At 42.3% G+C, this 12,083-nt stretch overlaps 2 protein-coding genes across 3 annotated transcripts in view; one reads left to right on the forward strand and one right to left on the reverse strand.

The window, feature by feature from the left end:
* The window catches only part of LOC103370026 (uncharacterized), a 5,307-nt gene extending 2,863 nt beyond the window's left edge, over positions 1-2,444 (reverse strand). The window contains exons 1-3 of one of the 2 annotated variants that reach the window (XM_008298926.1): positions 2,373-2,444; positions 960-1,136; positions 205-318 (exon numbers count right to left, since the gene is read on the reverse strand). In XM_008298926.1, the coding sequence (XP_008297148.1) occupies positions 205-318; positions 960-1,097 (252 nt within the window). In that variant the 5' untranslated portion in view covers positions 1,098-1,136; positions 2,373-2,444. Of the gene's footprint in view, positions 1-204; positions 319-959; positions 1,164-2,372 lie in introns of both variants that reach the window. The other variant, XM_008298925.1, reaches the window with a different exon arrangement.
* An 85-nt stretch (positions 2,445-2,529) lies between these two features.
* The window catches only part of patl1 (PAT1 homolog 1, processing body mRNA decay factor), a 15,430-nt gene continuing 5,876 nt past the window's right edge, over positions 2,530-12,083 (forward strand). The window contains exons 1-8 of the mRNA XM_008298924.1: positions 2,530-2,583; positions 5,648-5,753; positions 6,952-7,194; positions 7,942-8,190; positions 10,078-10,166; positions 10,380-10,460; positions 11,375-11,575; positions 11,846-11,947. Coding sequence (XP_008297146.1) covers positions 2,569-2,583; positions 5,648-5,753; positions 6,952-7,194; positions 7,942-8,190; positions 10,078-10,166; positions 10,380-10,460; positions 11,375-11,575; positions 11,846-11,947 — 1,086 coding nt within the window. The 5' untranslated portion in view covers positions 2,530-2,568. The remainder of the gene's footprint in view (positions 2,584-5,647; positions 5,754-6,951; positions 7,195-7,941; positions 8,191-10,077; positions 10,167-10,379; positions 10,461-11,374; positions 11,576-11,845; positions 11,948-12,083) is intronic.

Raw genomic sequence — 12,083 nt, forward strand, 5'->3', positions numbered from 1 at the left:
ATATCTATTAAAATCACAGAAAAAAAAAAGTATTATTTTACTTAAAATGAAAAAAAACAGGCCAAAAAAACTGTAAATAACTCCGACATCAAGTAAAAACATGATTTGTGTGTTTTCACAAGCTGAAGTTCTGAAGAGTTAAACCGAGCTTCACGTGTGAAAACTGCTGAACTGAAAACCAGAGAAGAGCCTTAAACCACCGACCTTCCTCTTGTTCTTGCGTCTCTTGGTGGAGCGCAGCACCGGCAGAAGCTCCTCCACGTTGCCGAACACGTGGAAGCCGTAGAAACCTTTCTCCGGCTGACAGTCGGACGCCAGCTCCAGAAACACATCCAGCAAACATAGAGTTAATATTATCCGTGTGTGGATTACAGAGCAGTGAACATAAAGTCTACTTCTACGGCACCTCAGGAATACGAGTTAGAGGGAGGAGCCATGATAACAAACAAACAAACAAACAAAACAACATCAAAAATCTGTATTTACTGTATATAAATCAGCTAAAATATTATTTATTGTTATTTTTAATAAAATAATGCATATGAAGGATTTAAAAATAGCGATTCATTATGATTCATTTTGTCCTAGTTTTGTTTAATTACAGGTAATAACCAGTAACATCACAGAAAAAGTCATGTTAGTTTAAAAGGTAATTTACACAATAAGCCTTAAAACAAACAAAAAGAAATAATACAGTGTTTTATTTTAATGTATTTAAATCAGCTAACATTGTTATGTTGCCAGTATTTGCTGTTATTTTACAGATTGTTACGGTTTTGTTAAATTACAGATAATAAGGATGACATCACAGAGAAGAAGAAAGTATTATTTCACTGTTTACCTTTAAAAAAAAACAGGCCAGAACTGTAAATAATGTCCTCATCAGGTAGATTATTGTTTTATCATCCTCACGGCCAGAAGAGGGAGACAACGGTTCAGTCTGATCACAGTAAACTTACCTTCATGACATTAACGGGCTCGCAGGTGACGCAGTCGTTGGCGAACCAGAAGAGCAGCTGGAGTCCATGTCGAGGGAAAGGTCGACCGAAACCAGAATCCATGAGCTGGTCCAGAGAGCAGAGCAGCAGCTGGACCATGTTCTGACCCGAGATCCAGTCAGAAGGACGTCACTGAGCCTCGGTACAGGTTCTCCCATTAAAAGTCTTAGAAAAAAAAACACACATGAGATAATCGTGAGTGGAAAAATATGTCCTACAAGGATAAAAATAAATATAAATAGTAAGTAGAATAATATACGCATAAAATGTAAAACTGTACATTCAGCAAGAAAAAAATATAGATATAAGTACACAGCATAATAAATAATATGCTGTGTACTTAAGCATAAATAATAATATGCTTCAAACAGAACCATAAGAAGCAAATACGGAGAAAATGAAGCAAGAAAGAAATCACAAAGAAAGATGTGAAATCCATATTTTTCAATTTATTTGTTAATTTAATTTGGACTCCAGTTCATGTTCCTCTAATAAATACTGTCATGTGATAAAAGGACTCCTTCACATAGAGCTTTTATATATATATATATATATATATATAATACAAAACCTCATTTGTTCTGATTCAGTAACAGCATGAAGGCGTCTGATTCGTTCTAAACCGTCAGATCAACGCGTTCTGCAGAACTTTATGTCAGTATTTAAATATATATATCAAATAAACAGAAATAAAACTCATGTCAGGACACTGTCTCCTTGTTGTTCTATTTATTCTTCATATTTTTAATAGTTTCTCATCTTAATTTTTTATATTTTTATTGTTGTGTTCATATCAGTAAACCATCTTCTAGTTGCTCTATTTGTTTTGTTTTATTTGATGTCAATGCAAAATTTTAGCTTTTTAAAAAATATATATACATTTGTCTTCGCTAACTTTATTTAAGCTTTTGCATTTGCTTATATTTCAAATGTTTCTTATTTTAATTCACCAAAAATCCACAGCGTGGACGCCATCTTCTTATTGCGTAATTTAAATTAATTTGAACTAAACATTTTATTTGCTTCATTATTTTTTTCGCTAACTTTATCTAATTTTTTGTTTAGGCATAAATTTCAAATATTGGTTATTTATTGACTAAATGTACACGTTTTTAAATACACAAATATAAAGAATGGCGACGTGAGGACACAGTCGTCTAAATACTGAAACCTTTACACGTCTTAACAGGGAGATCATATCCTGTCCTTAAAAAAAAATGGAGATTAATTATTTATTAACATGAAATCGTGATCTGTTACATGTAATAAATGAGTAGGAAAGGCTGCCAACACAACAATGCCTATGACTGAAATAACAAAACGGCTGCTACAGTAAAAACACAAGAAGATGAGTTGTTTTAAAGGCTTATTTACCGTCGACTTCTCGTCTTCGTCGCACTTTGCTCAAATTAAACCTTCTTCCTTATTTTGAGCGTGACGTCGTTCAGCGGCGCCGCCCCCGTCGCTGCGTGCTCGTTCACGGCGCGCCGTTCAAGTGGACGTCCCTGCTGCGTCATTTGCGCGCCGCCTCGCTCCCGATGCGCTTCTTTTCCCGACAGCCTAAAGATAGATGTTTCGATTTCAGGTGAGTTATTGCCCGTAAAGAAAACAGCCCCGGCCGTTAACGGGAGAGAACGTCGGGTGTTTTTCGGTGAGCCGGTTGTATTTCCGGCCCGTGTGTCCTCCACACGCCGCCTGTTATCTATTGTTTATGCGCCTGCCACATTCAATGCGGTTGGCGGCCTGTGAAGCAGCCCGCTCGCCTGCTGACGTTAGCCGGAGGGAGGGAGAGCGCTCTCGGCCCCCTGTGGCCGGATTGAACGGGCCGTTTCTCAGATAAATCGCCGTTCAGAGCAGCCGGTGTGTGCTGGTTGTTCTGACGGTTTAAAATCGGTCAGTTTCGGGGCAGCAGTTTTCCATCGACGTGGGTTTTAGGTGATGTAACGTCAGCGTTAGCATCGAGGCTAACGGGCTGCCCTGCTACCTGCAGCCTGTCAGCGGCTCGTGGACAAATCCTGTATGGATTTAATTAATTATTTTAACTGAACTAGGTAACCTACAAAGTCAAGCTACTAACTAGTAAACCTATCATTAGTTAATAACCAGCCCTGCCCAGCATGTGGAACCATGCTAGGTCATGACTGTCTTAGCCAACTCATATGTGAGGCTAATTGTGCTAAAGTATTTACACTCATTAGTTTAGATGTTCATTTGGATGTTATTAGATGACCTGGACTAGTGTTCAAAGTGTTTAAGAGGATTCCTCATTCAACTGATCACAATCGGAGCACACTATAACCACCCTAATGCTAGTTGAGATGTTATTATGCTAACAAAACTGAGATTATTAGCTTCCAATTATTGCCTAAACTGAATTTATTTAGTCTCAGAGGCTGAAGTCTACCAGCCGGTTCTCAAATTAAACTCACTATCCTGAACCATCAGTAGCAGCAGATTCGTGTTGTAGCCAAAAGGTCCTTGTTCAGTTTGTAAAACAGTGTTGATCATATGGAGTTAAGCTCTTTTACTGAAATATAACTGAGACTAACAGTAAGTCCTTGTTGGATGCACCTCAAGATGACATGAACGCTGTCTGGGGTCTAGAGATGCAGCTTTAAATCAATCAGTCCGACCCAATTTATTTACTTTTCATCTCAATTGAATGTAATACAAAAGGAAATAAAAGTCGATAAAAACAACACCTCCCGGCCAGCAGGTAATAGAAGCAGGTAGTGGTGTCTCTGTGTTGGCTCCACAGGCAACTGGTGGGACCCTGGCAATGTTCTTCAGATGATAAAATGCCTTCTTCATTGTGCTTCTAATCTGAGGCCCAAAACTAAGATTGTAGCTGCAGTTGTCATGTTAGGGCTGCACAATATATCATATCGGCATCGCGTTGTGCTCATGTGCACATCTGCTGCTTGATGCAAAGTTCAGATATTTCAATGACTAATGTACAGGAAAAGAACATAATATACTTTGCTTTAAGGGTACACGGATACAGTTTGGTGACAAGATGAGCAACGGACTGCAGAGGAACACTGTGATAGAGGGTTTAGTTGCAAAAACAAATGCAGGAATAATGATGTGGACCAGAAACAGGCACAGGTCGAGTCTTGCGATCGTTGCCGCTACACAACGCACCAGAAATCGTCTCTTGGACTGTTTAAATCTGCATCACAAAGGAGAAGTGCAAAGTCAGATCTGAATGCCAACCAAAGAGAAACACTACTTTGGATGCTTTTGTCAGTGTTCCAACATATGAAGAACGTTACATCCGGCTTTGATTTCTTATTTTTGGTGCAAAATAACCCCCCTAAAATAATCGTTCAAGAAGGATTCTTTCCAAACAGTTATATTGGAGTGAAACCAAATATCAGAATGTCCAGACACCTAATCACACCATTCAGCTATGAGAAGTAACGTTGTGGTACCATTAATTTATTTTTTTGTGGATTTGCTTTGAGTCTATTCCTGGTGTTGGAAGCTTTTCTCACATTTGCTGATGAATGAGTCTCTGCTGTCAAGTTGTTTTGAGTCTGTTATTGTCATGCAGTTACAAAACAACGTCATCCTCAAACCAGTTATTGTTGATCTATTGTTTACTGAGGCTGTGATTAGACTCTTTCAATCGTGAGGGTGTGCAGCACAACACACCCAGTCAACACTTCAATCGTGTGAAGCTTCTCCAACAACCAGAGATGCTCTTTAGTAAACTACCAGATGGATATAAATTCAGTGCATTAAGCAGGATTATCGGCACTGATTGTGACTGTTTTACACTAAATATTGACATTTCATGCCAGAAAAAGCAGCAGAGGTAGAATATGATAATGAGGTTGTATTTCATATTGGTGAACCTCTTCTAGGGCCTTTTATGATGGAGACATTGGACATATAATCAAAACAAGTCTTTATTAGTGTTATTAATGAACCTAGCTGTTTTCCTAAGCTTATTTTTGTTCGGTTATCTTTTCACAATCGAGTAGATGTCAGTCGAATTACTGTTGGAGTTTCTGCTTTTTGTGGGATCAGGTGAGGAGCAGGTTTTGAAGGCTGTGCTGTTGCCGTCCAGGCTCAGAGAATCTTTACTTACTTACACCTTACTAACACCTAAAAACACGTATTCCGTGGGACCTGAAACCTCAGAGCAGTGTGGACTTTAGGAGGAAATGTATTAGAAGTCATGCGTTTTAGAGCACATTGGTGTGGACGTAGCCTGATCCTGAAATTAAAAACTGATGCAGGGGAAAATCCTGCTGCTACTACAGTCTTATTAACGTGAAAGGGCCATTGCAGAACCCCTGTAGTGCTCTATTATTTAACATTACTGGTGCGATTGTCTGGAAATGTGGCATTTACTGTGATTTGCTTCTTCTCCGTGAAGTTCAGACACATTCCTAAGAGCCTCTTCCTCCTCTTTACACTTTGTTCACTGCACATTTGTATGGATTCATGTATAATGCACCAGCGAAGCTCAGCCAAAACTGTGCTTTTTCCATTTTAATGAGTCCCAGCCCCTCAGTAGGAATCCTGTCTGCTGCAGCAGTAGTTTCATTTTATTTCTTATCTCCTCCCTCCATCTTCTCTGCCCTGTTTGTCCTGCCTGCTTCCCACCTTCCTCTCGCTGCCTCCGTTCCTGCCTGCAGTCCCTGGATGAAGACTGTACGTTGGAGGAGGAAGACGAGGGATTGATTGAGGAGGAAGATGAAATCGATCAGTTCAATGACGACACCTTCGGAGCCGGGGCCATCGGTGAGTCTCGCATAAAACATCTGGATCGTGTGTGTTTGCTCTTAGAGCTCAGTCACAACTACACACGGGGGTCTGTTAGAAAATACGTGTGAACGGCTGCTGGTTTTTAGCATAACTCAACATCAGCAGAGCAGGTTATGAAGCAGCGATACGACCTGTAGCTAGAAAGTCGAGACTCATTACTCACATGATCTGACTGCATCATATTCCTGTTTTTATGGGTTGCGCTGACAAACGTAACACCTCTGTGACGACACTGGTTTCCCCATTAGTCCTCTGAACTCTGGGCAGCTTTTAGGCTTTTATTGGCTTTCCCTCCTGTCACATTGTTCACTGCAACATGAAGTCCTGCAGCTCTGTGGAAGCAGAACAACATGAAGAAGGAGAGAGAACTCAGAGACGTCTTCTGATTTTACACAAATCGACACAAACATAAATAACGTCCTGCAGATGTTGAACTGTCTCCATGTCTCCAGACTTTTCCTCTCTGCCCTGAAAGATGTTCCACCATCAGCCGTAGAAAGATGTTCCATCATGCTGGATGTATCTCCAACGACTGGCTCCTCTGTTCTCTGGTTCTGAGCTGTGTTTATTTATGGATCCAGGAGGTTTTTATTTTCCTCTCATGATTATTTTTGGACACGTTTTGAGGCATGTTTAATGTTCTCTAATCCGTTCTGGACAAGTTTGTACCATTTTACTACATTTTTGAGTCAATTTCTGCAAGTTTATGTAATTTTGGGCAATTTTTGACAAATTATTTTCAAACATTTTGCACAAATTGGGTCATTGTGAATGTGAGTAATGACTATTTACAGACTCTACGAGCATTTTCTTTCCACGCTGCACATCAGCTGTAGAGTCTGTTTCCAACAACTTGCTGCATTTATTTTATTGATCCAACATGTTTTACTTTCTTCTCCGTGTGACTCCTTTAAACTTCACACCTGCTGTTGCAAAGCAGAACATGTTGTTTACTTCCACGTTTGCAGTGGGTTATTAATTAATACCTGATGTGTGGTGGAGTTTTATTGGACGACAGAGAACCCAGTTCGGTTGTGATGATTGAATCCCATCTATGGTTGTTCTCTGCTGCTGTCAGTCACCTTTTTCCACCTCTACTGTCTGTGAAGTGGAGACACTCTGTTAAACTTCTAAAGCAGACTAATGTGTACAACCTGCACGTCTTTACTTCCAGATGACGACTGGCAGGAGGAGCACAAGCGCCTGGCGGAGCTCGATGAGCGGGACGGGCTGGCGACGGGGCTCGGCCTGGGAGGAGGAGGGCTGGGCGGGGAGCCGGACTTAGGAGGAACCGAGCACTCCTCCTCCTCCTCCTCCTCCTCCACACGTCTCCCTCCATCGGCCAGCCGCCTCCCTCTTCCCTCCTCCCTTCCTCCACTCGGCTTCTCCTCGTCTTCCTCCGGACTGCCTCCACCAGGTCAGGAAAACTGTTCACTCCTGTGTCAGAGTTCTCTCATCTACTGGCCATTCACAGGTTCTGCAAACATGATGGAGAGACTTGTCTGTTTTCCATATTTTTGCCAACATTCGTCTAAAAACACCACAGAGAGGCTCTTTCCTCTGAGGTTTATTAAATACCTGCAACAGAATCCACACATTTGCACAGGTGGAAGAACAGCGGCAGTAATGTTGTTAATTGCATGAAATTATAAATTATCCCCCAGTGTGAAGACGGGCTCAGTCAGACGTCTTGACATCAGTGTTTTTCCTCAACCTGCAGCATCAGACAGCAGCAGCATTCATATGAGCGTCTCTACAAAGAGAGAGAGTTTCTGTATTTAAACACTCTAAGCTGCTGTGATTTCATTAATTTTTAATAATTATAAATGACCTCTGATGTGGACACAGGATGGATCAGGATCTATCAGCAGCTCACACTGTTTTTCGTAAAGTAGTGCTTTGATTCTCATCACATGTGAACAGTTTTCAGTGTTCAGGAAATCCCAGTATGATTTTAAACACCTTTGTGGAGCCGCTGTTGGTTTAGATTCTGTGTTTAGTATGTTTTTGCATCATTATGAGTTCTAATCTCTTGGTGTCTGATGTAAACGATGAACATCAACAGCCGGACTGAATGGAGCCGGAGCATTAACAGAGAAACAGACTGACGAAGCAGAAATGTTCCATATTTCATGTCTGAAAGAAGCTTTTGAACTCCTTCCAGACGTGGAGGATCGATCAGGGGATGGCGACCTGGCCGAGTCCTTGGCCCGGCTCATCCTGGAGGCCGACCCGGCCATCGCTGGGGTCGGGGCGGCTGAGAGGCGTGGTCCACCCCCCGGCTCGTCTGGATCCGGCCTGTCGGCTCTGCACGGCCTGGACCAGCCCCGAGTCCTGCAGCAGGCCGCCTCCATCCCTCACCAGCATCCCCATCACCCCCAGCACCAGCTGCCTCCTGGACCCTCCGCTTCAGGTGGGATTCACTTTAAAGTCCTTCTCACGTCTCGACTGCTGAACTGTGCAGAGATCCAGTACCAGTGTGTCACTGGTGGCACCAACTTTCTCAGCACATGATGCGGTTGCACGTTCCTTCTCCTTTTGTGGTGGAGTCTGGCGTTGAGCTATATGCATGTTGACAAATAGTTGTCTTTACCTGCCGTAGTTTTGATCTAAGGATGGAAATACTTTCATCAGATAGATTTATTTTGGGGCTGCAGGTTTCTCGGTGGTTAGCACTGTTGCCTCGCAGCTAGAAGGTCGCCGGTTGGCGTCCCGGTGAGGACACCCGGGATCTTCCTGCGTGGAGTCTCCATGTTCTCCCCGTGCAGCGTGGGTTCTCTCCGGGTTCTCCGGCTTCCTCCCACAGTCCAGAAACATGCTGAGGTTAATTGGTGATTGTAAATTGTCCGTAGGTGTGAATGTGAGTGTGCTTGGTTGTCTGTCTCTAAGTGTAGCCCTGTGATAGACTGGTTACCTGTCCAGGTGCCTTCACCCTGAGTCAGCTGGGATAGACTCCGCCCCCCATGACCCTAGTGAGGATTAAGGTGTAGAGATGATGGATGGATATTTATTTTGTCTCTGGTCTTTTCCGTGTTGTCTGCTATAAACTGCTCAGCCTGAACTTCTCACTGCTCGTTGATGGACTCTAGAATTTACTGATGTTCCTTAAACGCCTCGTGCAGGCTGCAGTAGATGCTGCGAGGTGGCTGCAGTTCACTCAGACGGCTGTGAGATCAAAATTTACGATAAAAAAGTGACATATGATGTACTAATGTCAGATTTATCCAAGTTCAAACCATTTTATCTACATGGACAGTTTACTACAAGCAGAACTCTTTTAGATGTGATTCCTTTCTTCACTGGAAGCCAAAGTCATGGGTGTTGTGATATTTCATGTAATTCTGCTGCTCTGTCACTGCGTCAGGACTCAATGTAGTACTTTCTTCTTCTTCTTCACTGATTCAGTCCATATTCCACTCGGACCTCTTCCTCCTCCTCCTCTCTTTCGTTATTTTATTTTTTAGAAATAATCAGTTTTAAATTGTGTTGTCTTTGGAACACACATCAGCTAAATGGGTTGTTTCATTACTCACTGAGTGAACCAGCGAAGAAGTAAAGCTTGGGCTGTTAAGATGTCTTCATGTTTGACGGATGACTCGCTGCTTCTCAAATCATCGGATGTTTCAGAACAAATGCTGCTCAGTTTTCATAGAATAAAATGGGAATATTTACAAAATATTGGGGACATTTTAGATTGCTGTATTAAAGACTTTCTGAGATGAATCCACTTTCAGCAAGTTTTTGGCACATTGAAATTTAACAACAACATCTGAGGAACTGTTAAAGATAAACACCTGAAACTTTCACTGTTATTTCTCATCATGTGATTAATTCAGAATCTGTAATATCGGATGAGTTGATGAAATAATCTCTGATTCTAGGTGAGCTGAAATTAGCAAACAAAACCTGAAGCTGTCGTGAAAAGTTCCATCTTTAAACACAAGAAAACTGACAAAACAGACATCAAAACAAACAAAGAATAGTTTTTAAATCGTTGAATGTTGTTTGGGCTTTCAGAACTGGAATGGAAAGTTGTCCCACAAAAATAAAAGTATTGGTGGATAGTCTGATTTAAGAAGCGTCAAATATGCTCTCCTAAAAAAAAAAAGAAATAATTAAGATTGTTTTTTTTTGTTAAGTATAAGAACATTTTTTATATTTGGATTTAAGATGGCGTCACCCTCGGACCTGTAGCCAGCGTGTGATTAACACCAGCTCCAACACACAGGGTTGTTCCTGTCATATATAGAGCAGGTTCTGTTTTATGAGGCTTCAAAAGAGTCGTGTTGCTCTGCTGCAGGCCTTCCTCCAGGACCTCCTCCCTCGTCCATGCTCAGCTACCAGCAGCAGCAGCACCTGATGCGCAGAGGCACCGCTCCCATGGGCCAGGTTAGTACCCAGAACTTCTCTGGTTTCTTCCATGTCATATTTAACCCACGTCAGATTGTGCACTTTTTGTCCTGCCATAAAGAACAACTTTTCGTTTACACGAGACACGAGTTGGCAGCACTTTCATTTCCCATATTGGTCTGAGCGTTTACTGCCAGATGATGTTTGTGCTTCAGGACCTTAAACTTCTCACATTCCTTCTCTCTCCCACAGATGAACTCACACAGTATCTGGGAGAACAGTATGGGGTTCGGTCCGGTCAGTGTCGCCCCTGGACTGGTCACACACATGGAGGTGAGGCGGTCTCGCTCTTCTGCTGTTACACAACAATGGCATCCACGTAGAGTTGAAGAAATTTGCGGTACATAACTAAAAACACAGGTTCAGACGCAACACTTTCCACTAGATGTGTGTACTTTACTTCTGTCAGTATTTTCAAACTCAAAACTAAAACAGAGATTATAAACCTAATCATCAGTCAACCAAAGAAAGTCTTGTTCACTGACATCATAAAAATACATTTGAAATCAACAACAAACACGTGTTTAAAAGCAGAATGTGCAGCTGAAGTCATTGTAAGCAGGCTGGAAGCAGAGCAGCTGCACATATTCACATGATTTCTGAAAACAGAACTATAACAACTGGTGGTTTTGCATCTTTTTTCTGGTAATTTCACATCATTTTGTGCTGATTTTGTCTGTCTGTGGTGATTTTGCGTCTTTGTGTAGCATTTGTTTGATGCAGTTTAACAAAATAAACAAAGCTTTACGTTCCAGAACAGTTTAAAAAAAAAAAGCCATCACAGCTCAGTCAATTCAGTGCAACTCTGTCGTCACAGGGGGAAAAGACTGTTGATGTAAAACCCAAATAGGAAACAAAAGTTGTTTAGTTTTCTCTTGCACCATGTCTGTGTCAGAGTGAGTGAACTGAATTGTGGGTGAACGTGCACGAGGGTAGGAACGATGGATCTGCATACAGTAATGAGTCTGTTTTCTTTTTTGATAAAAAATCTCTCCCTTTTCTGGTTATTTCTGACCATTTAATTAACAAAAAATGTCCACGTTACACTTGAGTAGCGGCAGGAAAAACTCTGGCATATGTGCAAAAAAACACTCCACGGGTTTTTAAACAATCAATGCAGACGAGGATTTACCAAGTTGAGGATTTTCAGTCTGTAATGTTTTATTTCCTGTCTTCCTTCTCCTCAGGATAGTCCTTTAATGTCTATAATCAAAGAGGTGGGGCTTCCCAAACGTCCTCCTCAGGGGAGGAACGACGAAGGGCGAGATCTGTCTGAGAGGGTTCCTCCTCCTCGCTCGTCCTCCCCTGTGATTGGCTCTCCCCCGGTGAGGGCGGTGCCTATCGGGACGCCGCCCAAACAGCCGATGAGCCACGCCCTGAATCACCAGGTGAGACAGCTGTCAGTCCTCCTTCGCTGTTTTTAAGGACGCGATCAGCATATGATCCACATAGAAGTTCACGTTCAGTACAGACGTCTTACAGTCGTCCACGTAGGGCCTCAGACCTGTTACATTTACACCAGTAAAGTCGATGTAAAGTATAGAATGATGCTATGTAGCTGCATCGTGTTGAGTGTCGCAGCTTCAGTAGTCGCAGTATTTAGCTTGTTGCGTGTTAACTGTGTCCTCTGAGTGTGTTGCATCTGTATATCTGTGTAGATCCACCATCCCACAGCGGTTCATGTGAGAGCTCCGGTCCAGCACAGATATCCTACTCCCTTCCCCGAGCGTCTGTCACCCAACACCCTCCTCAATATAGCTGTGAGTTCCTCCTCTCCTCCATGTTTCCCTTCAGTTCTTCAACTTTACGTGCACCGCGTAGTGTTTCTGTGCTTCAACACATCCTGCCTGCAAACGTGAGGCAGCTTCAACATATCCGGACTTTGTTTGTGTGAGT

Source organism: Stegastes partitus, unplaced genomic scaffold, assembly GCF_000690725.1.
Source record: "Stegastes partitus isolate 25-593 unplaced genomic scaffold, Stegastes_partitus-1.0.2 Scaffold1360, whole genome shotgun sequence".
Lineage (NCBI taxonomy): Eukaryota > Metazoa > Chordata > Actinopteri > Pomacentridae > Stegastes > Stegastes partitus.